The 26,863-nt window shown below is 49.0% G+C and overlaps 1 protein-coding gene across 5 annotated transcripts in view; it reads right to left on the reverse strand.

The window, feature by feature from the left end:
* The window catches only part of VCF1 (VCP nuclear cofactor family member 1), a 73,121-nt gene that overhangs the window by 35,055 nt on the left and 11,203 nt on the right, over positions 1–26,863 (reverse strand). For 2 of the 5 annotated variants that reach the window (XM_063961162.1, XM_063961166.1), the window contains exon 2: positions 8,743–8,885. In XM_063961162.1, the coding sequence (XP_063817232.1) occupies positions 8,743–8,759 (17 nt within the window). In that variant the 5' untranslated portion in view covers positions 8,760–8,885. Of the gene's footprint in view, positions 1–8,742; positions 8,914–9,564; positions 9,618–26,863 lie in introns of all 5 variants that reach the window. The other 3 variants (XM_063961163.1, XM_063961165.1, XM_063961164.1) reach the window with 3 other exon arrangements.

Consider the following 26,863-nt stretch of genomic DNA (forward strand, 5'->3'; position numbering starts at 1 on the left):
GGAGTTGGAGGAATTATCCGTTCAGCTATACTGGATAAAGTCTGTGCAAACATAGCCCAAGGTGGATCCATCTGTACCCGAGTCTGCCTTGTATTTTTCATTAACCCCTGATGAAAGCTAAAACAATTTGCACACAAACCATCCTGAACCAGATCCTGAGAGGATAACACAGTTTTGCAAGACAAACATGATATGAGTGTTGGTGTTGCTGTGAGTGTACCTTCCTCACCTTTGCTGCTCTTAGAAATGATAATCAACACTTTCACAGTGTACTACACAATTTGTGACTGTAACCACTTTAAATTTCTTAAAGTAATATACAATCAGACTCTACCCGTGAACCGGCATTGAGGATCGGAATAAACAAACTGACAGAAATATAGTAAAGTCAGCAATCACACTAGCAGTCAGTCACATGTTATACATTAGTATATTAAGCAATATGAGCACATCATCAACTACATTTTAAGTATGTAGGAGAACATATTACTGCATCATGTTTTAAACAGATCTAACGTATTCAGACACAAATGCGAAAGAAACAGTAAATGTATACAGACTACGCAATAGGCACTTATCTAACTATTCGTACTCGAAAGGTAGATAGAGACTTTAGTGCTGTATAACCTGTACTCAGTAGAGTGGGATACAGGGAGACTCACCTCGCTTCCGGGACCGATCAATACGCGTTAGTGAACGCCGAGTGGATCCAGGCGCTACTAGTGTACACTGCCGCTCCATGAACCTATAGTGAACACAGACGCTCAGTGAACACGGACGCACTAGTCACACCCTAGGGATCGCGGCCTCATACTAATCCTGGAGCCTCTGATCCCTAAGGCCTTGCGCTGGTGCACCCGAGGTGGCAGCCGCGTCAGCGACTGTTTGGTGGTCTCCTTCCCAAAACAGTGCGGCTGTGTCTGTATTCCCCTTCTAAGCGGAATCGATGCCTTACCTTCTCCCCGTGCTCCAGCCACAGTCTGGTAACGTCTGCTGGACCTGCTAGTATATCCGACACAGACGCCCGCCGAAACAGCACTGTACTCGGGGGTAAGCGTGGTCACGACCTGGCAAAGAGTTGTTGGAGCAACTCTTTCTAAGGTACATATAAGACGCTGTTAAGAAAGATCACTCAAAAAAATAGTAAGACTATAAAAATAAAATAAGAAAGCTTAGGGCTGCTAAGAACCAGCAGCCCTCTGACCATGGTCTGGCTCCTGCTGCACCAAAAACAGACTGATTTGCCTGAGCAAGGAGGCGGGGATATATGGACGGACCCGTTGCATGCTGGGAGGCCGGAAAAGCTTTGACCGATTGGTGTAAATCCGCTGTCGCTTCATCATATCCCATTGTTATCCTGTGGATAACCTGTGGATCCTGCTGGAGAAATGTGATGGTTTGGGGAAGGCATTATTATCACTATTTCAGCAATACAATGCCCCTGTGCACAGACCTATAATTATATATCAATATCTTTCAATTCATCCTCAAACAGCAGAAAAACCTGCATTGTTGTAGACTTGGACCCTACTACATTCTCCCCACTGTCATGTTTATATCACATAGGCATTTTAGAAATCTGTGATTTTAACTGAAATCCGCTGCATCCTAAAGACAGGACACCAGCATACGATGTATGTGAATTGGGAACGCTGGTGCCCTGTCACTTCATTACAATGCGGCATTACTATGAGGTAATAAGGGATAGCATCCCCCATTCACGTCCATAAATCTCAGTGTACCCAACATTAAGAATGACAAAGACTGTAGAATTCTAAAATGCCCATGTTACCCGACAGCCAAAAGGTGATTCAGGCGGCTCATACAATGAAAGGAAAGAGAAATCTAAAAACTTATATAAGTGGAACACAAGGATTGGTGCACAGACAACCTCTTATAAGGCATGCAGACACTGAAGAAAGGTTTTACAAAGTCAATGCTCAGAGCATTACAGGAAAAGCTTGCAGACAATATGGATTACAGCTTTACTATTTTGCAGATACTCCTCAAATCTGCTGGACCCTACTGTTCTCTATGCATTTATTTATTTGGACCTATGTTGTCTGCTGCCACCTACCAAAGTGACTAACCTTCTACATGAAAGCTGAGACTAATGGGTACTGTATTTCTCACCAGAAATTCTCCAGACAAAGCTAAATGAAGGGACATTGGTTAGTGTACACACACAGCTGAAAAGGAATACAGGGTAAATCATCTCCATTGCTTTGTTGTTTTCCAGAGAAAGGCTTTGGGTAGGGTCACGTAATCTGTAACCCACCAGGACTGCTCTGTTGCTGCCAGCTACTCTCTTTTATTGTTAAGACATCAACAGGCAAATACGGAACACAGCGTGGCTGAGGAAACGTGGACAACACTGAATTATACCTTTTTTTTTTAACTTGTGGAATGGTAAAAGCTGCTATATTAGGTAGCAGAATATTTTCTAAACTGCACTAGAATAAAAATAAGAATTTACTTACCGATAATTCTAGTTCTCGTAGTCCGTAGTGGATGCTGGGGACTCCGTCAGGACCATGGGGTTTAGCGGCTCCGCAGGAGACAGGGCACAATAATAAAAGCTTTAGGATCAGGTGGTGTGCACTGGCTCCTCCCCCTATGACCCTCCTCCAAGCCTCAGTTAGGATACTGTGCCCGGACGAGCGTGCATAATAAGGAAGGATATTGAATCCCGGGTAAGACTCATACCAGCCACACCAATCACACCGTACAACCTGTGATCTGAACCCAGTTAACAGTATGATAACAACGAAGGAGCCTCTGAAAAGATGGCTCACAACAAGAATAACCCGATTTTTGTAACAATAACTATGTACAAGTATTGCAGACAATCCGCACTTGGGATGGGCGCCCAGCATCCACTACGGACTACGAGAAATAGAATTATCGGTAAGTAAATTCTTATTTTCTCTAACGTCCTAAGTGGATGCTGGGGACTCAGTCAGGACCATGGGGATTATACCAAAGCTCCCAAACGGGCGGGAGAGTGCGGATGACTCTGCAGCACCGAATGAGAGAACTCCAGGTCCTCCTCAGTCAGGGTGTGCCCCTGACCAAGTAGCAGCTCGGCAAAGTTGTAAAGCCGAGACCCCTCGGGCAGCCGCCCAAGTTGAGCCCACTTCCTTGTGGAATGGGCTTTTACTGATTTTGGCTGTGGCAAGCCTGCCACAGAATGTGCAAGCTGAATTGTACTACAAATCCAGCGAGCAATTGTCTGCTTAGAAGCAGGAACACCCATCTTGTTGGGTGCATACAGGCTAAACAGCGAGTCAGATATTCTGACTCCAGTCGTCCTGGAAACATATATTTTCAGGGCCCTGACAACGTCAAGTAACTTGGAGTCCAAGTCCCTAGTAGCCGCAGGTACCACAATAGGTTGGTTCATGTGAAAAACAGAAAACACCTTAAGGAGAAATTGAGGACGAGTCATCAAATTCTGCCCTGTCAGAATGAAAAATTAAGTAAGGGCTTTTATATGATAAAGCCGCCCATTATGACACACGCCTGGCTGAAGCCAGGGCTAATAGAATCTTCACCTTCCATGTGAAATATTTTAATTCCACAGTGGTGAGTGGATCAAACCAATGTAACTTTAGGAAACTCAAAACAACATTGAGATCCCAAGGTGCCACTGGGGGCACAAAAGGAGGCTGTATATGCAGTACCCCTTTTACAAACGTCTGAACTTCAGGCACTGAAGCCAGTTCTTTCTGGAAGAAATTCGACAGGGTCGAAATTTGAACCTTAATGGACCCTAATTTTAGGCCCATAGACAGTCCTGTTTTCAGGAAATGTAGGAAACGACCCAGTTGGAATTCGTCTGTAGGGACCTTCTTGGCCTCACACCACGCAACATATTTTCGCCAAATGCGGTGAAAATGTTTTGCGGTTACATCCTTCCTGGCTTCGACCAGGGTAGGGATGACTTCATCTGGAATGCCCTTTCAGGATCCGGCGTTCAACTGCCATGCCGTCAAATGCAGCCGCGGTAAGTCTTGGAACAGACAAGGCCCCTGCTGGAGCAGGTCCTTTCTTAAAGGTAGAGGCCACGGTTCTTCCGTGAGCATCTCTTGAAGTTCCGGGTACCAAGTCCTTCTTGACCCATCCGGAACCACGAGTATCGTTCTTACTCATCTCCTTCTTATGATTCTCAGTACTTTTGGTATGAGATGCATAGGAGGGAACACATACCCTGACTGGTACACCCACAGTGTTACCAGAGCGTCCACCGCTATTGCCTGAGGGTCCCTTGACCTGGCGCAATATTTGTCTAGTTTTTTGTTCAGGCGGGACGCCATCATGTCCACCTTTGGTTTTTCCCAACGGTTTACAATCATGTGGAAGACTTCCCGCTGAAGTCCCCACTCTCCCGGGTGGAGGTTATGCCTGCTGAGGAAGTCTGCTTCCCAGTTTTCCACTCCCGGAATTAACACTGCTGAGAGTGTTATCACATGATTTTTCGCCCAGCGAAGAATCCTTGCAGTTTCTGCCATTTCCCTCCTGCTTCATGTGCCGCCCTGTCTGTTTACGTGGGCGACTGCCGTGATGTTGTCCCACTGGATCAATACCGGCTGACCTTGAAGCAGAGGTCTTGCTAAGCTTAGAGCCTTGTAAATTGCCCTTAGCTCCAGTATATTTATGTGGAGAGAAGTCTCCAGACTTGATCACACTCCCTGGAAATTTTTTCCTTGTGTGACTGCTCCCCAGTCACTCAGGCTGGCATCCGTGGTCACCAGGACCCAGTCCTGAATGTCGAATCTGCGGCCCTTTCATAGATGAGCACTCTGCAGCCACCGCAGAAGAAAACACCCTTGTCCTTGGAGACAGGGTTATCCGCTGATGCATCTGAAGATGCGATCCGGACCATTTTCCCAGCAGATTCCACTGAAAGGTTCTTGCGTGAAATCTACCGAATGGGATCGCTTTGTAAGAAACCACCATTTTTCACAGGACCCTTGTGCAATGATGCACTGATACTTTTCCTGGTTTTAGGAGGTTCCTGACTAGCTCGGATAACTCCCTGGCCTTCTTCTCCGGGAGAAAACATCCTTTTCTGGACTGTGTCCAGAATCATTCCTAGGAACATTAGACGTGTCGTCGGAAAAAGCTGTGATTTTGGAATATTTAGAATCCACTCGTGCTGTCGTAGAACTACTTGAGATAGTGCTACTCCGACCGCCAACTGTTCTCTGGACCTTGCCCTTATCAGGAAAGCGTCCATATTTCTTTTAGGAAGAATCATCATTTCGGCCATTACCATGGTAAAGACCCGGGGTGCCGTGGACAATCCAAACGGCAGCTTCTGAACTGATAGTGACAGTTCTGTACCACGAACCTGAGTGAGAAGGGCAAAATTTGGACATGTAGGTAAGCGTCCCTGATATCCAGTGACACCATATCGTCCTGGTTCGCTATCACTGCTCTGAGTGACTCCATCTTGATTTGAACCCTTGTATGTAATTGTTCAAATCTTTTAGATCTCACCGAGCCGTTTGGCTTCAGTACCACAATATAGTGTGGAATAATACCCCTTCCCTTGTTGTAGGAGGGGTACTTTGATTATCACCTGCTGGGAATACAGCCTGTGAATTTTTTTTCCAATACTGCCTCCCTGTCGGAGGGAGACGTTGGTAAAGCAGACTTCAGGAACTTGTGAGGGGAAGACGTCTCGAATTTCCAATGTACACCTGGGATACTACGTGTGGGATCCAGGAGTCCACTTGCGAGTGAGCCCACTGCGTGCTGAAACTCTTGAGATGACCCCCCACCGCACCTGAGTCCGCTTGTATGGCCCCAGCGTCATGCTGCGGACTTGGCAGAAGCTGTGGAGGACTTCTGTTCCTGGGAATGGGCTGCCTGCTGCAGTCTTCTTCCCTTTCCTCTAACCCTGGGCAGATATGACTGGCCTTTTGCCCGCCTGCCTTTATGGGTACGAAAGGACTGAGACTGAAAAGACTGTGTCCTTTTCTGCTGAGATGCGACTTGGGGTAACAAAAGTGGATTTTCCAGCTGTTGCCATGGCCACCAGTTCCGATGGACCGCCCCTTTATACGGCAATACTTCCATGTGCCGTCTGGAATCTGCATCACCTGACCACTGTCGTGTCTATAAACATCGTCTGGCAGATATGGACATCACATCTACTCTTGATGCCAGAATGCAAATATCCCTCTGCGCATCTCGCATATATAGAAATGCATCCTTAAAATGCTCTATAGTCAATAAAATATTGTTCCTGTCAAGGGTATCAATATTTTCAGTCAGGAAATCCGACCAAGCCCCCCCAGCGCTGCACATCCAAGCTGAGGCGATTGCTGGTCGTAGTATAACACCAGTATGTGTGTATATACTTTTTAGGATATTTTTCAGCTTCCTATCAGCTGGCTCTTTGAGGGCGGCCGTATCTGGAGACGGTAACGCCACTTGTTTTTATAAGCGTGTGAGCGCCTTATCCACCCTAAGGTGTGTTTCCCAACTCGCCCTCACTTCTGGCGGGAAAGGGTATACCTCCAATAATTTTCTATCGGAGGAAACCCACGTATCATCACACACTTTAATTTATCTGATTCAGGAAAAACTACAAGTAGATTATTCCCACCCTACATAATACCCTTATTTGTGGTACTTGTAGTATCAGAAATATGTAACACCTCCTTCATTGCCCTTAACATGTAACGTGTGGCCCTAAAGGAAAATACGTTTGTTTCTTCACCGTCGACACTGAAGTCAGTGTCCGTGTCTGTGTCGACCAACTGAGGTAAATGGGCGTTTTTACAAGCCCCTGACGGTGTCTGAGACGCCTGGACAGGTACTAATTTGTTTGCCGGCCGTCTCATGTCGTCAACCGACCTTGCATCGTGTTGACATTATCACGTAATTCCTAAATAAGCCATCCATTCCGGTGTCGACTCCCTAGAGAGTGACATCACCAATACAGGCAATTTGCTCCGCCTCCTCACCAACATCGTCCTCCTACATGTCGACACACACGTACCGACACACAGCACACACACAGGGAATGCTCTGATAGAGGACAGGACCCCACTAGCCCTTTGGGGAGACAGAGGGAGAGTTTGCCAGCACACACCAAAAACGCTATAATTATACAGGGACAACCCCTTATACAAGTGTTTTCCCTTATAGCATTTTCACATATGTAATCATATCGCCAAATAAGTGCCCCCCCTCTCTGTTTTAACCCTGTTTCTGTAGTGCAGTGCAGGGGAGATCCTGGGAGCCTTCCTCACAGCAGAGCTGAGCAGGAAAATGGCGCCGTGTGCTGAGGAGAATAGGCCCCGCCCCCTAAAACGGCGGGCTCTTCTCCCGGAGTTTGTGAGATCTGGCAGGGGTTAAATACATCCATATAGCCTCAAGGGCTATATGTGATGTATTTTAGCCATAAAAAAGGTATAATACATTGCTGCCCAGGGCGCCCCCCCCAGCGCCCTGCACCCTCAGTGACCGCTGGTATGAAGTGTGCTGACAACAATGGCGCACAGCTGCAGTGCTGTGCGCTACCTTATGAAGACTGAAAGTCTTCTGCCGCCTGTTTCCGGACCTCTGGACCTCTTCAACTTCGGCATCTGCAAGGGGGGTCGGCGGCACGGCTCCGGGACGAACCCCAGGGTGAGACCTGTGTTCCGACTCCCTCTGGAGCTAATGGTGTCCAGTAGCTTAAGAAGCAAATCCATCCTGCACGCAGGTGAGTTTACTTCTCTCCCCTAAGTCCCTCGTAGCAGTGAGCCTGTTGCCAGCAGGACTCACTGAAAATAAAAAACCTAACTTAAACTTTTATTCTAAGCAGCTCAGGAGAGCCACCTAGATTGCACCCTTCTCGGCCGGGCACAAAAATCTAACTGAGGCTTGGAGGAGGGTCATAGGGGGAGGAGCCAGTGCACACCACCTGATCCTAAAGCTTTTATTATTGTGCCCTGTCTCCTGCGGAGCCGCTAAACCCCATGGTCCTGACGGAGTCCCCAGCATCCACTTAGGACGTTAGAGAAATATAAGATAAAGTTTCTCAATTAGCAGCGAGGTGCCAGCCTCCTGAGGCCCCTTGTGACCACCAACACTGCAGATTTTATTGTCTCACACGGCAAAGAGATCCTCAGGAAAACCTGCGCTGTTGGGATACTGTAACCAGTGGTGTTATACACAACCCAACAACCTGGTTATAGGGGAGTGAGCATCCCATGTGCTCCAGTCTGCAATAATATCCTTTATTGTGTAATGACTTTGGAACTTCAATCGGATCAACGCCATACAGTGTGAAAGCTGTATTTAAAACGGACAGTTGCATTTCATAAGTTAGTGCTACAGTATACACAACTTTTGCCCACCACATTCCAAATCCACTGCAAAATGCATTAAGGTCATCTGTGCCATATGCTATCCAGGCAAAGAAATGCTGAAAACCAGATAATGATTTTAAACATCGGACAACATGGCTCTCAAAGCAATTCAAATCAACTACAGTAGTAATATAAAAGTGTAGAAGCTAAACCATTAAATAACGTCATAAGGTGACCGTGGTACACTTGTGAGTAGGTGAAGTCGGGCCATTAATAAAAATGCATTTATATTTACACACATCTATAGCCATTCTTGGTTATTCAGAGATTACCTTCTGCCCTGATTTTGTACTTCCTAAAGTAGCAAACCCATTACAGTACAAAGCAGTTACACATTTGATACAGGAGATATCTAACAGAGCAACCATCTGACCTGCTATCAGGCAACATCTGGCCTCTGAGCTCCGGCCTTCCCGGAATCCTCTTGCCGACAATGGTTTAAGGGGATCCACAGGAAACAGATACGACCGTCTGTGGGCTGATGTCCAGGTAGAAATCTCTGCAGATTATTCCAGGCTAAGAAGAAATGAGTGATATCTGAGGTCTGTCACAGAGGAGACGAACAAATATAAATAACATACATATAGGCTTGTAAAAAGAGATGGTTTCACACCAGTTTGTGGCATGTTTCCCTGTTTGGTATTCATCTAATCATAGCTGTAGCCTAAACACTTAGAAAACATAAAATCTAAATACTTATAGGCATATTCAATTAACAATAGCTGCGGGGTTTACCCCACAGCTAATTGGCAGCTAATTAGCGAGCAGCGTGTGGAAAAGCTATTCAATTAAATAGCCTGTTCCCCGTGCCTAAAACTGCAGAAACTCACTGACGCCGCGCAAACTGCAGAATCAATGGTTTTTCCCCCCATGCGTGAAACCTCGATAGTGCCTTTTCCTCGCAACTTTAAGAAAAGTATACCCTCTGGGATTCACGCAAGGGTGAATCCCCGCTGATTCAATTGCACTGCCCCTGTAATTACTGTAGATGCAGGATAAACCCAGCTGCTAATTGAATATTCCTGTTAAAATGCAATGATCATTTATGAAAACATTCCAGAAGGTGAATAAATTTGCTTTAATGTTATAGTTTACACTAGGAAAATTCCAGTAGCAATCCCATTGGTTGAGAAGGAAACCAACTTCGTTGTCCAGTATTTTGCTGAACAGTGTTCACAAATGTTCCACATCATACCTTAAACACCAGACAGGTCACAGAGACTGCTTGCAGTATTTTTGGCCTGTCCACTGTAAAAACACAGCAAACGTTGTTAAAGCATTTGGCATCGCGTTCTACCGATCATTATGGTTACGTGTGAATGTGATCATTGTATGCTAAACACACAGCAAATTACATGTCAGCATAAGGACTTAACTGGGCTGTATGGTAAACACACCACAAACTGCATGTTTTTCATCGTGGTGGTGGGGGTTTCAATTGTTTCACACTGCTACAGCTTTAGGGGTATATTCAATTAGGGTCGGATCCATTCCAACATGCTATTCAAAGCCCATCTCAATTCGACTTTAATAAAGTCGAAATGAGATGGGGGGGGGGGGGGTGAGGGAGAGCAGCGGGCAGACGGTGAGAGAGCAGCTGGGAAACGTGGGACAGCCGCAGACAGCAGCGCTGCAAGAGGATGTGTAACAGCTGCCAGACCTCACTTGCTGGAGCCGGGTGGACGCTGCCGTGAGCAGCGGCTATTACACATCCTGCTGCAGCGCTGCTGTCCCCTGTCTCCCCGCTGCTCTCCCATGTCTGCCAGCGGCTCTCCCCCATCTCGATTCGACTTTATTTTAAGATGAACTGAGATGGTCAGAAACGGGGCCATAACCTGTCGGATTTGGCCCCGTCTCCTGCAGAAGTAAACGAATCGGCAGCTATACCGTCGATTCCCGTACTATTCGACAAGTCGAATCCCCCGACTTGTCGAATAATAATGCTCGGGACTGTATTAGAGATGAGCGGGTTCGGTTCTCAGAGAACCGAATACTACCGGACTTCACGCTCTGAGCCTGGTTCACAGTCAGGCTCGGGTTTTCCCGCCTGACTCGGAAACCCGAACGAGGCAAAACGTCATCATCCCGCTGTTGGATTCTCGCTGGATTTGGATTCCATATAAGGAGCCGCGCGTCGTGGCCATTTTCACTCCAGTCTCAGAGAGTGTATTGAGAGGACGTGTCCTCAGTGTCTATGTGGGCGGGAAAGTCGGGTGCTGTGTTGTGCTGCTCAGTCCAGTCCAGTCAGTGTATTGTGCTGCATCAGTCCAGCCAGTCACAGTGTTGGTGTCCTCTGCTGCTATATGTCCCCAGTGCTGCTGACTGCTGTACAAGTCCCTTGCATTTTTGCTGTGTTGTCCTGCATCAGACCAGGGGTAGTGTCTTGTGCAGCAACAGTCCAGTGACCAGTCACTGTGGTGGTGTCCTCTGCTGCCATATATACAGTGTAGCTGTGTAAGTACCGTTCAGTGGTGCTGTGTTGTCCTGCATTAGACCAGGGGAAGTCTCTTGTGCATCAGTCCAGTGACCAGTCACAGTGGTGGTGTCCTCTGCTACCATATATCCAGTGTAGCTGTAGAAGTCCCTTTCAGTGGTGCTGTGCTGTCCTGGTAGTGTCCTGGCCATCAGTCTTTCCAGTGACCAGGCAGTCACAGTGGTATACGCTGCTGCAATATGTCCACTGCTACAGTATTATAATAACAACAACAACAAGTCCCTTACAGTGTTGTTGTGTTGTGCTGCATCAGACCAGTGGTAGTGTCCTGGCCATCAGTCATTCCAGTGACCAGGCAGTCACAGTGGTATACGCTGCTGCTATATGTCCACTGCTACAATATTATAATAATAACAACAAGTAGTCCCTTACAGTGTTGTTGTGTTGTATCACACCAGTGGTAGTGTCCTGGCCATCAGTCATTCCTGTGCCGCATGTTGGGGGTCATTCTGACCCGTTCGCACGCAGCGGTTGTTCGCTGCGGTGTGAACAGGTTAGAACTGCGCATGCGCACCGTTGCCCGGTGACGGACGTCGCCAGGCAACGGAGCGCCTAGCGTGAAGAAAAGATGCAGCGCTGGATGGAGAGAAGACTGACAGCGGAGAGGCAGTCCGGGGCGGAAACTCAACGTTGGAGGCCGTTTTCGGGGAGTGGTAAGAAGAACGCAGGCGTGTCCAGGCGAACGGAGGGCGGATGTCTGACGTCAGGACCGAGACCTTCATCGCTGGATCCGTCGCACTGGGTAAGTAGCTTCAGGGCTGGTCTTGTTTTGCAGGAAAAATTTTAAGCATAGCAGGGCTGCACAAGCGATTGCAGTCCTGCTATGCTAAAATACACTCCCCCATAGGCGAGGATTAGTTGATCGCAGCAGCAAAAATAAGATTTTACTTACCGATAAATCTATTTCTCGTAGTCCGTAGTGGATGCTGGGGACTCCGTCAGGACCATGGGGATTAGTGGCTCCGCAGGAGACAGGGCACAAAAATAAAGCTTTAGGATCAGGTGGTGTGCACTGGCTCCTCCCCCTATGACCCTCCTCCAAGCCTCAGTTAGGATACTGTGCCCGGACGAGCGTACACAATAAGGAAGGATTTTGAATCCCGGGTAAGACTCATACCAGCCACACCAATCACACCGTACAACTTGTGATCTGAACCCAGTTAACAGTATGACAACGTAGGAGCCTCTGAACAGACGGCTCACAACAAGAACACCACGATTTTTTTGTAACAATAACTATGTACAAGTATTGCAGACAATCCGCACTTGGGATGGGCGCCCAGCATCCACTACGGACTACGAGAAATAGATTTATCGGTAAGTAAAATCTTATTTTCTCTAACGTCCTAGTGGATGCTGGGGACTCCGTCAGGACCATGGGGATTATACCAAAGCTCCCAAACGGGCGGGAGAGTGCGGATGACTCTGCAGCACCGAATGAGAGAACTCCAGGTCCTCTTTAGCCAGGGTATCAAATTTGTAGAATTTTACAAACGTGTTCTCCCCCGACCACGTAGCTGCTCGGCAGAGTTGTAATGCCGAGACCCCTCGGGCAGCCGCCCAGGATGAGCCCACCTTCCTTGTGGAATGGGCCTTGACAGATTTAGGCTGTGGCAGGCCTGCCACAGAATGTGCAAGTTGAATTGTGCTACAAATCCAACGAGCAATCGTCTGCTTAGAAGCAGGAGCACCCAGCTTGTTGGGTGCATACAGTATAAACAGCGAGTCAGATTTTCTGACTCCAGCCGTCCTTGAAATATATATTTTCAATGCCCTGACAACGTCCAGCAACTTGGAATCCTCCAAATCGCTAGTAGCCGCAGGCACCACAATAGGCTGGTTCAGGTGAAACGCTGACACCACCTTAGGCAGAAAATGAGGACGCGTCCGCAGTTCTGCCCTGTCCGAATGGAAAATCAGATATGGGCTTTTATACGATAAAGCCGCCAATTCTGACACTCTCCTGGCTGAAGCCAGGGCCAGTAGCATGGTTACTTTCCATGTAAGATATTTCAAATCCGCCGATTTGAGTGGCTCAAACCAATGGGATTTGAGAAAATCCAAAACTACATTAAGGTCCCACGGAGCCACTGGGGGCACAACCGGGGGCTGTATATGTAGTACTCCTTTTACAAAAGTCTGGACTTCAGGAACTGAAGCCAATTCTTTTTGGAAGAAAATCGACAGGGCCGAAATTTGAACCTTAATGGACCCCAACTTGAGGCCTATAGACAATCCTGTTTGCAGGAAATGTAGGAATCGACCCAATTGAAATTCCTCCGTGGGGGCCTTCCTGGCCTCACACCACGCAACATATTTTCTCCAAATGCGGTGATAATGTTGTGCAGTCACCTCCTTCCTGGCTTTAACCAGTGTAGGAATGACCTCTTCTGGAATGCCTTTTTCCCTTAGAATTCGGCGTTCAACCGCCACGCCGTCAAACGCAGCCGCGGTAAGTCTTGGAATAGACACGGTCCCTGCTGAATCAGGTCCCGTCTTAGAGGTAGAGGCCACGGATTTTCCGTGAGCATCTCCTGAAGTTCCGGGTACCAAGTTCTTCTTGGCCAATCCGGAGCCACGAGTATCGTTCTTACTCCCCTTTGCCGTATAATTCTCAGTACTTTGGGTATGAGAGGCAGAGGAGGAAACACATACACTGACTGGAACACCCACGGTGTTACCAGAGCGTCCACAGCTATTGCCTGAGGGTCTCTTGACCTGGCGCAATACCTGTCCAGTTTTTTGTTGAGGCGAGACGCCATCATATCCACCTTTGGTTTTTCCCAACGGTTCACAATCATGTGGAAGACTTCTGGATGAAGTCCCCACTCTCCCGGGTGTAGATCGTGTCTGCTGAGGAAGTCTGCTTCCCAGTTGTCCACTCCCGGAATGAACACTGCTGACAGTGCTATCACATGATCTTCCGCCCAGCGAAGAATCCTTGCAGCTTCTGCCATTGCTCTCCTGCTTCTTGTGCCGCCCTGTCTGTTTACGTGGGCGACTGCCGTGATGTTGTCCGACTGGATCAACACCGGCTGACCCTGAAGCAGGGGTTTTGCCAGGCTTAGAGCATTGTAAATCGCTCTTAGCTCCAGTATATTTATGTGAAGAGACATCTCCAGGCTTGACCATACTCCCTGGAAGTTTCTTCCCTGTGTGACCGCTCCCCAGCCTCTCAGACTGGCATCCGTGGTCACCAGGACCCAGTCCTGTATGCCGAATCTGCGGCCTTCTAACAGAGGAGCACTCTGCAACCACCACAGAAGAGACACCCTTGTCCGTGGCGATAAGGTTATCCGCTGCTGCATCTGCAGATGCGATCCGGACCATTTGTCCAGCAGATCCCACTGAAAAGTTCGCGCGTGGAATCTGCCGAATGGGATTGCTTCGTAAGAAGCCACCATCTTTCCCAGGACTCTTGTGCATTGATGCACAGACACTTTTCCTGGTTTTAGGAGGTTCCTGACAAGTTCGGATAACTCCTTGGCTTTCTCCTCCGGAAGAAACACCTTTTTCTGAACCGTGTCCAGAATCATTCCCAGGAACAGCAGACGTGTTGTCGGGGTCAACTGAGATTTTGGAAAATTCAGAATCCACCCGTGTTGTTGCAGCACTACTTGGGTTAGTGCTACTCCGTCCTCCAGCTGTTCTCTGGACCTTGCCCTTATCAGGAGATCGTCCAAGTAAGGGATAATTAATACGCCTCTTCTTCGCAGAAGAATCATCATTTCGGCCATTACCTTGGTAAAGACCCGAGGTGCCGTGGACAATCCAAACGGCAGCGTCTGAAACTGATAATGACAGTTTTGCACCACGAACCTGAGGTACCCTTGATGTGAAGGGCAAATTGGGACATGCAGGTAAGCATCTTTTATGTCCAGGGACACCATAAAGTCCCCTTCTTCCAGATTCGCTATCACTGCTCTGAGTGATTCCATCTTGAACTTGAATTTTTGTATGTACAGGTTCAAAGATTTCAGATTTAGAATAGGTCTTACCGAGCCGTCCGGCTTCGGTACCACAAATAGCGTGGAGTAATACCCCTTTCCCTGTTGTAGGAGGGGTACCTTGACTATCACCTGCTGAGAAAACAGCTTGTGAATGGCTTCCAATACCGTCGCCCTGTCTGAGGGAGACGTTGGCAAAGCAGACTTTAGGAACCGGCGAGGGGGAGACTTCTCGAATTCCAACCTGTAACCCTGAGATACTACCTGCAGGATCCAGGGGTCCACCTGTGAGCAAGCCCACTGCGCGCTGAAATTCTTGAGTCGACCCCCCACCGTTCCTGAGTCCGCTTGTAAAGCCCCAGCGTCATGCTGAGGGCTTTGCAGAACCCGCGGAGGGCTTCTGTTCCTGGGAAGGAGCTGCTTGCTGCCCTCTCTTACCCTTTCCTCTGCCTCGGTGCAGATATGACTGTCCTTTTGCCCGCTTGTTCTTATAGGACCGAAAGGACTGCGGCTGAAAAGACGGTGTCTTTTTCTGTTGGGAGGGGGTCTGAGGTAAAAAGGTGGATTTCCCGGCAGTTGCCGTGGCCACCAAATCCGATAGACCGACGCCAAATAATTCCTCCCCTTTATACAGCAATACTTCCATATGCCGTTTGGAATCCGCATCACCTGACCACTGTCGTGTCCATAAACTTCTTCTGGCAGATATGGACATCGCACTTACTCTCGATGCCAGAGTGCAAATATCCCTCTGAGCATCTCGTATATAAAGAAAAGCATCCTTTAATTGCTCTAAAGTCTGTAAAATACTGTCCCTATCCAGGGTATCAATATTTTCAGTCAGGGAATCCGACCAGACCACCCCAGCACTGCACATCCAGGCTGAGGCGATGGCTGGTCGCAGTATAACACCAGTATGTGTGTATATACTTTTTAGGGTAGTTTTCAGCCTCCTATCAGCTGGATCCTTGAGGGCGGCCGTATCTTTGATAAGCGTGTGAGCGCCTTATCCACCTTAGGGGGTGTTTCCCAGCGCGCCCTAACCTCTGGCGGGAAAGGGTATAATGCCAATAACTTTTTTGAAATTAGCACTTTTCTATCTGGGTTAACCCACGCTTCATCACATCATTCAATTCCTCTGAATCAGGAAAAACTACAGGTAGTTTTTTCACCCCCCACATAATACCCCTTTTTGTGGTACTTGTAGTATCAGAGATATGCAAAGCCTCCTTCATTGCTGTGATCATATAACGTGTGGCCCTACTGGAAAATACGTTTGTTTCTTCACCGTCGACACTAGATTCAGTGTCCGTGTCTGGGTCTGTGTCGACCGACTGAGGTAAAGGGCGTTTTACAGCCCCTGATGGTGTCTGAGACGCCTGGGCAGGTACTAACTGGTTTGCCGGCCGTCTCATGTCGTCAACTGATTTTTGTAATGTGCTGACATTATCACGTAATTCCATAAACAAAGCCATCCATTCCGGTGTCGACTCCCTGGGGGGTGACATCACCATTACCGGCAATTGCTCTGCCTCCACACCAACATCGTCCTCATACATGTCGACACACACGTACCGACACACAGCAGACACACAGGGAATGCTCTATTGAAGACAGGACCCCACTAGCCCTTTGGGGAGACAGAGGGAGAGTTTGCCAGCACACACCCAAGCGCTATAATATATATGGGAACAACCCTATATAAGTGTTGTATCCTTATAGCAGCTTAAATATAGTAATATCGCCAAAAAAAGTGCCCCCCCTCTCTGTTTTACCCTGTTTCTGTAGTGCAGTGCAGGGGAGAGTCCTGGGAGCATTCCTCACAGCGGAGCTGAGCAGGAAAATGGCGCTGTGTGCTGAGGAGAATAAGCCCCGCCCCCTATTTCGGCGGGCTCTTCTCCGGAGTTTGTGAGATCTGGCAGGGGTTAAATACATCCATATAGCCTCAAGGGCTATATGTGATGTATTTTTAGCCATAAAAAGGTATTATACATTGCTGCCCAGGGCGCCCCCCCAGCACCCTGCACCCTCCGTGACCGCTGTGTGAAGTGTGCTGACAACAATGGCGCACAGCTGCAGTGCTGTGCGCTACCTCAGGAAGACTGAAAAGTCTTCTGCCGCCTGCTTCTGGACCTCTTCCATCTTCGGCATCTGCAAGGGGGGTCGGCGGCGCGGCTCCGGGACCGGACTCCATGGCTGGGCCTGTGTTCGATCCCTCTGGAGCTAATGGTGTCCAGTAGCCTAAGAAGCCAATCCATCCTGCACGCAGGTGAGTTGACTTCTCTCCCCTAAGTCCCTCGATGCAGTGAGCCTGTTGCCAGCAGGACTCACTGAAAATAAAAAACCTAAAAACTTTTTCTAAGCAGCTCTTTAGGAGAGCCACCTAGATTGCACCCTGCTCGGACGGGCACAAAAACCTAACTGAGGCTTGGAGGAGGGTCATAGGGGGAGGAGCCAGTGCACACCACCTGATCCTAAAGCTTTATTTTTGTGCCCTGTCTCCTGCGGAGCCGCTAATCCCCATGGTCCTGACGGAGTCCCCAGCATCCACTAAGACGTTAGAGAAAAGTTGCTGGCTGCGATCAACTCGGAATGACCCCGTCTTGTATAACGCCCAAAACATAATAGAGAACAAAAATATGGAGGATAAAATAGGGAAAGATCAAGGACCACTTCCTCCTAGTGCTGAAGCTGCTGCCGCTAGCCATGACATAGACGATGAAATGCCATCAACGTCGTCTGCCAAGGCAGATGCCCAATGTGATAGTAGAGGGCATGTAAAATCCAAAAAGCCAAAGTTCAGTAAAAAGACCCAAAAAAAGAAATTTAAATCGTCTGAGGAGAAACGTAAACTTGCCAATATGCCATTTACGACACAGAATTGCAAGGAATGGCTGAGGACCTGGCCTATGTTCACGGCTAGTGGTTCAGCTTCACATGACAATGGAAGCCCTCATCCTCCCGCTAGAAAAATGAAAAAATAAGATTTTACTCACCGGTAAATCTATTTCTCGTAGTCCGTAGTGGATGCTGGGGACTCCGTAAGGACCATGGGGAATAGACGGGCTCCGCAGGAGACTGGGCACTCTAAAGAAAGATTTAGGACTATCTGGTGTGCACTGGCTCCTCCCCCTATGACCCTCCTCAAAGCCTCAGTTAGGAACTGTGCCCGGAAGAGCTGACACAATAAGGAAGGATTTTGAATCCCGGGTAAGACTCATACCAGCCACACCAATCACACCATATAACACGTGATAGGAACCCCGGTTAACAGTATGATAACAATTGGAGCCTCTGAAGAGATGGCTCACAACAAAACCCGATTTTTGTAACAATAACTATGTACAAGTATTGCAGACAATCCGCACTTGGGATGGGCGTCCAGCATCCACTACGGACTACGAGAAATAGATTTACCGGTGAGTAAAATCTTATTTTCTCTGACGTCCTAGTGGATGCTGGGGACTCCGTAAGGACCATGGGGATTATACCAAAGCTCCCAAACGGGCGGGAGAGTGCGGATGACTCTGCAGCACCGAATGAGAGAACTCCAGGTCCTCCTCAGCCAGGGAATCAAATTTGTAGAATTTAGCAAACGTGTTTGCCCCTGACCAAGTAGCTGCTCGGCAAAGTTGTAAAGCCGAGACCCCTCGGGCAGCCGCCCAAGATGAGCCCACCTTCCTTGTGGAATGGGCTTTTATTGATTTAGGCTGCGGTAATCCTACCGCAGAATGCGCCAGCTGAATAGTGCTACAAATCCAGCGCGCAATAGACTGCTTAGAAGCAGGAGCACCCAGCTTGTTGGGTGCATACAGGATAAACAGCGAGTCAGTTTTTCTGACTCCAGCCGTCCTGGAAACATAAATTTTCAGGGCCCTGACTACGTCCAGCAACTTGGAATCCACCAAGTCCCTAGTAGCCGCAGGCACCACAATAGGTTGGTTCAAGTGAAAAGCTGAGACCACCTTCGGGAGAAACTGAGGACGAGTCCTCAATTCTGCCCTATCCATCTGGAAAATCAGATAAGGGCTTTTACAAGACAAAGCCGCCAATTCTGAAACCCGCCTGGCCGAAGCCAGAGCCAACAGTATGACCACTTTCCACGTGAGATCATTTAATTCCACAGTCTTAAGTGGTTTGAACCAATGTGATTTCAGGAATGCCAAAACCACATTGAGATCCCAAGGTGCCACTGGGGGCACAAAAGGAGGCTGAATATGCAGAACTCCTTTGACAAAAGTCTGAACTTCAGGCAGTGAAGCCAGTTCTTTCTGGAAGAAAACGACAGAGCCGAAATCTGGACCTTGATGGACCCCAATTTGAGGCCCAACGTCACCCCTGCTTGCAGGAAGTGTAGGAATCGACCCAGTTGAAATTCCTCCTTCGGGGCCTTCATGGCCTCACACCAAGCAACATATTTCCGCCAAATGCGGTAATGTCTTGCGGTGACATCCTTCCTGGCTTTGATCAGGGTAGGGATGACTTCCTCCGGAATACCCTTTTCCTTTAGGATCCGGTGTTCAACCGCCATGCCGTCAAACGCAGCCGCGGTAAGTCTTGGAACAGACAGGGTCCCTGCTGCAGCAGGTCTTGTCTGAGCGGCAGAGGCCAAGGGTCCTCTGCCAGCATCTCTTGAAGTTCCGGGTACCAAGCTCTTCTTGGCCAATCCGGAACCACGAGTATGGTTTTCACTCCTCGCATTCTTATTATTCTCAGTACCTTGGGTATGAGAGGTAGAGGAGGAAACACATAAACCGACTGGTACACCCACGGTGTCACTAGAGCGTCCACAGCGATCGCCTGAGGGTCCCTTGACCTGGCGCAATATCTTTTCAACTTTTTGTTGAGGCGGGACGCCATCATGTCCACCCGTGGTCATTCCCAACGGTTTACCCGCATTTGGAAAACTTCTGGAAGAAGTCCCCATTCTCCCGGGTGTAGGTCGCCCATCGGAGAATCCTTGTGGCTTCTGCCATCGCCATCCTGCTTCTTGTGCCGCCCTGTCTGTTTACATGGGCGACCGCCGTGATGTTGTCTGATTGGATCAGTACCGGCTGGTTCTGAAGCAGGGGCCTTGCTTGGCTTAGGGCATTGTAAATGGCCCTTAGCTCCAGAATATTTATGTGAAGCGAAATCTCCTTGGAAATTTCTTCCCTGTGTGACTGCACCCCAGCCCCGAAGGCTGGCCTCCGTGGTCACCAGGACCCAGTCCTGTATTCCGAATCTGCGGCCCTCTAGTAGATGAGCCCTCTGCAGCCACCACAGCAGCGACACCCTGTTTCTTGCCGACAGGGTTATCCGCTGTTGTATCTGTAGATGGGACCCGGACCATTTGTCCCACAGGTCCCACTGGAACGTCCTTGCGTGGAACCTTCCGAATGGAATTATGCTTCGTACGAAGCTACCATTTTTTCCAGGACTCGTGTGCTTCCACTGGAAGAAACACTCTTTTCTGGTCTGTGTCCAGAATCATTCCCAGGAACAGAAGACGTGTCGTCGGGACCAGCTGTGATTTTGGAATATTGAGAATCCAGTCGTGCTGTTGTAGCACTTCCCAAGAGAGTGCTACCCCCACTACCAACTGTTCTTTGGACCTCGCCTTTATCAGGAGATCGTCCAAGTACGGGATAATAAAAACTTCCTTCTTGCGAAGGAGTATCATCATTTCGGCCATTACCTTGGTGAAGACCTTCGGTGCCGTGGACAACTCCAACGGCAGCGTCTGGAACTGATAGTGACAGTCCTGTACCACACATCTGAGGTACTCCTGGTGAGGAGGGTAAAATGGGACATGCAGGTACGCATCCTTGATGTCCAGGGAGACCCTGTAATCCCCCTCGTCCAGGCTCGTAATAACCGCCCTGAGCGATTCCATCTTGAACTTGAATCTTCTGATATAAAAGTTCAAGTATTTTAATTTTAAGATGGGTCTCACCGAACCGTTCTGTTTCGGTACCACTTGTTGTGATTATAGTGTTGAATAGCCACCAACACCGCCTCCCTGGTAGAGGGAGGTGCCGGTAAGGCAAATTTTAGGAAACGGCGGGGGGAAGAACGTCTCGAACTCCAGCCTGTACCCCTGAGATACTACTTGAAGGACCCAGGGATCCATGTGAGAGAGCCCACTGGGCGCTGAAATTTCTGAGACGGGACCCCACCGTACCCGGGTCCGCCTAAGCAGCCCCAGCGTCATGCTGTGGACTTACCGGACGCAGGGAGGACTTCTGCTCTTGGGAACTAGCTGTGTGCTGCAGCTTTTTCCTCTACCTTTGCCTCTCGGCAGAAAGGATGAGCCTCTAGCCCTCTTGCTTTTCTGGGGCCGAAAGGACTGTACTTGATGATACGGTGCTTTCTTTTGTTGTGGGGTAGCCTGTGGCAAAAAAGTCGATTTCCCAGCAGTAGCTGTGGAAACGAGGTCTGAAAGACCATCCCCAAACAGTTTTACCCCCTTATAGGGCAAAACTTCCATGTGCCGATTCGAGTCGGCATCGCCTGACCATTGCCGAGTCCATAACCCCCGTCTGGCGGCAATGGACCTAGCGCTTATTTTTTATGCCAGCCGGCAAATATCCCTCTGTGCATCACGCATGTATAAGACCACATCTTTTATATGCTCTATTGTCAGCAAAATATTGTCCCTATCCACAGTTATTTTCCGACAGGGAATCTGACCACGCAGCGGGAGCGCTGCACATCCATGCCGAAGCAATGGCTGGTCGCAATATAATGCCCGAGTGTGTGACTATATCTTTCAGGGTAACCCCCTGCTTTTTATCTCAGCAGGTTCCTTCAGGGCGGCCGTATCCGGAGACGGTAGTGCCACCTTTTCTGATAAGCGTGTAAGCGCTGTATCTACCCTATGGGGTGTTTCCCAACGTGACCTATCCTCTGGCGGGAAAGGGTACGCTGTCAATAACCGTTTAGAAATTATCAATTTCTTACCGGGGGAAGACCACGCTTCCTCACACACCTCATTTAAATTTCTCAGATGCAGGAAAAACTACTGGTAGTTTTCTCTCACCAAACATAATACCCTTTTATGTGGTACCTGGGGTATTATCATAAATGTGTAATACATTTTTCATTGCCTCAATCATGTAACGGGTGGACCTATTTGGAGGGTACACTTAGTCTCGTCGTCGTCGACACTGGAGTCGGTATCCGTGTCGACATCTGTTTCTGCCATCTGAGGTAGCGGGCGTTTTTAGAGCCCCCCATGACATTTGAGACGCTGGAACAGGCACAAGCTGAGTAGCCGGCTGTTCTGTGTCGTCGACCTTTTGTGTAAGGAGTTGACACTTCCACGTAATCCTTCCATAAGTCCAACCACACCGGTGTCGATCCCGCAGAGGGTGACATCACATTTACAGGCATTCGCCCCGCCTCCACATCATTATCCTCCTCATACATGTCGACACAGCCGTACCGACACACAGCACACACACAGGGAATGCTCTGACAGAGGACAGGACCCCACAAAGCCCTTTGGGGAGACAGAGGGAGAGTATGCCAGCACACACCAGGGCGCTATATATCACAGGGATATCACATATAAAGAGTGTTTTCCCTTATAGCTGCCTATATATATTGTATACTGCGCCTAAATTGTGCCCCCCCTCTCTTTTTAACCCTTTCTGTAGTGTATTGACTGCAGGGGAGAGCCAGGGAGCTTCCCTCCAACGGAGCTGTGAGGGAAAAATGGCGCCAGTGTGCTGAAGGAGATAGCTCCGCCCCTTTTTCGCTGACTTTCTCCCGCATTTTTATGGATTCTGGCAGGGGTTAAAAAGCACCTATATAGCCTCTGGGGCTATATATGGTGCCAGTTTGCCAGCCAAGGTGTCAGTATTGCTGCTCAGGGCGCCCCCCCCCCCCAGCGCCCTGCACCCATCAGTGACCGCAGTGTGTGGTGTGCATGAGGAGCAATGGCGCACAGCTGCAGTGCTGTGCGCTACCTTGGAGAAGACAGAAGTCTTCAGCCGCCGATTTTCCGGACCACCTTCTTGCTTCTGGCTCTGTAAGGGGGACGGCGGCGCGGCTCCGGGAACGGACGACGAGGTCGGGTCTTGTGTTCGATCCCTCTGGAGCTAATGGTGTCCAGTAGCCTAAGAAGCCCAAGCTACCACCACTTAGGTAGGTTCGCTTCTTCTCCCCTTAGTCCCTCGATGCAGTGAGCCTGTTGCCAGCAGGTCTCACTGAAAATAAAAAACCTAACAAACACTTTCTTCCTAGGAGCTCAGGAGAGCCCCTAGTGTGCATCCAGCTCAGCCGGGCACAGAAATCTAACTGAGGCTTGGAGGAGGGTCATAGGGGGAGGAGCCAGTGCACACCAGATAGTCCTAAATCTTTCTTTAGAGTGCCCAGTCTCCTGCGGAGCCCGTCTATTCCCCATGGTCCTTACGGAATCCCCAGCATCCACTAGGACGTCAGAGAAAATAAGATTTTAAACCTACCGGTAACTCTATTTCTCCTAGTCCGTAGAGGATGCTGGGGACTCCGTAAGGACCATGGGGTATAGACGGGCTACGCAGGAGATAGGGCACCTAAAAAGAACTTTGACTATGGGTGTGCACTGGCTCCTCCCTCTATGCCCCTCCTCCAGACCTCAGTTAGAGAACTGTGCCCAGAGGAGATGGACAATACAAGGCAGGATTTAGAAATCCAAGGGCAAGATTCATACCAGCCCACACCAATCATACCATGTAACCTGGATCATACATAACCAGTTAACCGTATGACCAGCCCACACCAATCATACCATGTAACCTGGATCATACATAACCAGTTAACCGTATGAACAATAACAGTAACGGTCCAAGACCGATTCAAACTGTAACAGAACCCTTATGTAAGCAATAACTATATACAAGTCTTGCAGAGTTTCCGCACTGGGACAGGCGCCCAGCATCCTCTACGGACTAGGAGAAATAGATTTACCGGTAGGTTTAAAATCTTATTTTCTCTTACGTCCTAGAGGATGCTGGGGACTCCGTAAGGACCATGGGGTTTATACCAAAGCATCCAATCGGGCGGGAGAGTGCGTATGACTCTGCAGCACCGACTGAGCAAACGCTAGGTCCTCATCAGCCAGGGTATCAAACTTGTAGAATTTAGCAAAAGTGTTTGACCCCGACCAAGTCGCCGCTCGGCAAAGTTGTAATGCCGAGACGCCTCTGGCAGCCGCCCAAGAAGAGCCCACCTTCCTGGTGGAGTGGGCCTTAACCGAATTCGGTACCGGCAATCCAGCCGTAGAGTGAGCCTGCTGAATCGTATTACAGATCCAGCGAGCAATAGTCTGCTTCGAAACAGGTGCGCCAATCTTATTGGCCGCATACAGGACAAACAGAGCCTCTGTTTTCCTAATTCTAGCCGTCCTGGCTACATAAATCTTTAAGGCCCTGACTACGTCCATGGATCTGGAATCCTTCAGGTCACTTGTAGCCACAGGCACCACAATAGGTTGATTCACATGGAATGAAGAAACCACCTTAGGCAAAAATTGCGGACGTGTCCTCAATTCAGCTCGATCCACATGAATAATCAAGTAGGGGCTTTTGTGTGACAAAGCCGCCAATTCTGATACTCGCCTTGCCGATGCCAAGGCCAACAACATGACCACCTTCCAAGTAAGAAATTTCAACTCAACCTTGTTAAGCGGTTCAAACCAGTGTGATTTTAGGAACTACAACACCACGTTGAGGTCCCACGGTGCCACTGGAGGCACAAAAGGAGGCTGGATGTGTAGCACTACCTTTACAAACGTCTGGACTTCTGGAAGAGAAGCCAATTCCTTCTGAAAGAAAATCGAGAGGGACGAAATCTGAACCTTAACAGAGCCTAATTTCAGGCCCATATCCACTCCTGTCTGTAGGAAGTGGAGAAAACGACCCAGATGAAAATCTTCCGTAGGTGCATTCTTGGTCTCACACCAAGACACATACTTTCGCCATATACGGTGATAATGCTTAACCGTCACCTCCTTCCTAGCCTTTATTAAAGTAGGGATGACCTCTTCCGGAATCCCCTTTTTCGCTAGGATCCGGCGTTCAACCGCCATGCCGTCAAACGTAACCGCGGTAAGTCCTGAAATACACAGGGCCCCTGTGGCAACAGGTCTTCCCTCAGAGGAAGAGGCCAGGGATCTCCTGTGAGCATCTCTTGAAGATCTGAGTACCAGGCCCTTCGAGGCCAGTCTGGCACACAGAGTATCGTCTGTACTCTTCTTTGCCTTATGATCTTCAACACTTTTGTGATGAGAGGAAGAGGAGGGAACACGTAGACCGATTTGAACACCCACGGTGTTATCAGAGCATCTACTGCCACTGCCTGAGGGTCCCGAGACCTGGCACAATACCTCCGAAGCTTTTTGTTGAGGAGTCACGCCATCATGTCTATTTGAGGAGTTCCCCAAAGACGTGTTATGTCTGCAAAGACTTCTTGATGAAGTCCCCACTCTCCTGGATGGAGATCGTGTCTGCTGAGGAAGTCTGCTTCCCAGTTGTCCACTCCCGGAATGAAGACAGCCGACAGAGCGCTTACATGATTTTCCACCCAGCGAAGAATCCTGGTGGCTTCAGCCATCGCGACTCTGCTTCTTGTCCCGCCTTGGCGGTTCACATGAGCCACTGCTGTGACATTGTCTGATTGAATCAGAACTGGTAGGTTTCGAAGACGACTCTCCGCTTGTCGAAGGCCCTGAGTTCCAACACATTGATGTGTAGACAGGACTCCTGGTCTGACCAAAGTCCCTGAAAGTTTTTTCCCTGTGTGACCGCTCCCCATCCTGGGAGGCTCGCGTCCGTGGTAACCAGGATCCAGTCCTGAATTCCGAACCAGCGACCCTCCAGCAGGTGAGCACTTTGCAACCACCACAGGAGAGACACTCTGGCCCCTGGGGACAGAGTTATTTTCCGATGTAAGTGCAGATGGGACCCGGACCACTTGTCCAGAAGGTCCTTCCGAAGGGAATGGCCTCGTAGGCCGCCACCATTTTTCCCAGAACTCGAGTGCATTGGTGAACTGACACCCTTTTCGGTTTTAGCAGGTCTCTGACCATGTTCTGGATGTCCTGGGCTTTCTCTATTGGGAGGAAGACCTTCATTTGTTCCGTATCCAGTATCATACCTAGGAACGGTAGTCGAGCTGTCGGAATCAACTGTGACTTCGGTAGATTTAGAATCCAACCGTGTTGCTGGAGCACTCTCAGAGAGAGCGCCACACTGCTCAGCAATTTCTCCCTTGATCTCGCTTTTATCAGGAGATCGTCCAAGTATGGGATAATTGTGACTCCATGCTTGCGCAGGACCACCATCATTTCAGCCATTATCTTGGTGAAAATCCTCGGGGCCGTGGAAAGTCCAAACGGCAACGTCTGAAATTGGTAATGACAATCCTGTACAGCGAATCTCAGGTATTCCTAATGGGGGGCATATATGGGGACATGAAGGTACGCATCCTTTATGTCCAGAGACACCATAAACTCCCCCTCCTCCATGTTGGCTATTATCGCTCTGAGTGATTCCATTTTGAATTTGAATCTTTTTATGTACAGGTTTAGGGATTTCAGATTCAAAATAGGTCTGACCGAACCGTCCGGTTTCGGGACCACAAATAGGGTTGAGTAGTAACCTCTTCCCTGCTGGTGCAGGGGAACCTTGATTATCACTTGCTGTATACACAGCGTTTGAATTGCAGCTAACACTACATCCCTTTCCGATGTGGAAGCTGGTAGGGCCGATTTGAAAAATCGTCGCGGGGGCACCTCCTCGAATTCCAGTTTGTACCCCTGGGAAACTATTTCCAACACCCAGGGATTCAGGTCTGATCTGACCCAGGCCTGACTGAAAAGTCGAAGACGTGCCCCCACCGGTGCGGACTCCCTCAGGGGAGCCCCAGCGTCATGCTGTGGGTTTTGGAGCAGCCGGGGAGGACTTTTGGTCCTGGGCACCTGCCGAAGCAGGTGCTCTATTGCCTCTGCCCTTACCTCTGGCGAGGAAAGAGGATCCCCGACCTCTTCTGGACTTGTGCGACCGAAAGGACTGCATCTGATAGGGTGT

This window comes from Pseudophryne corroboree, chromosome 3, assembly GCF_028390025.1.
Source record: "Pseudophryne corroboree isolate aPseCor3 chromosome 3, aPseCor3.hap2, whole genome shotgun sequence".
NCBI lineage: Eukaryota > Metazoa > Chordata > Amphibia > Anura > Myobatrachidae > Pseudophryne > Pseudophryne corroboree.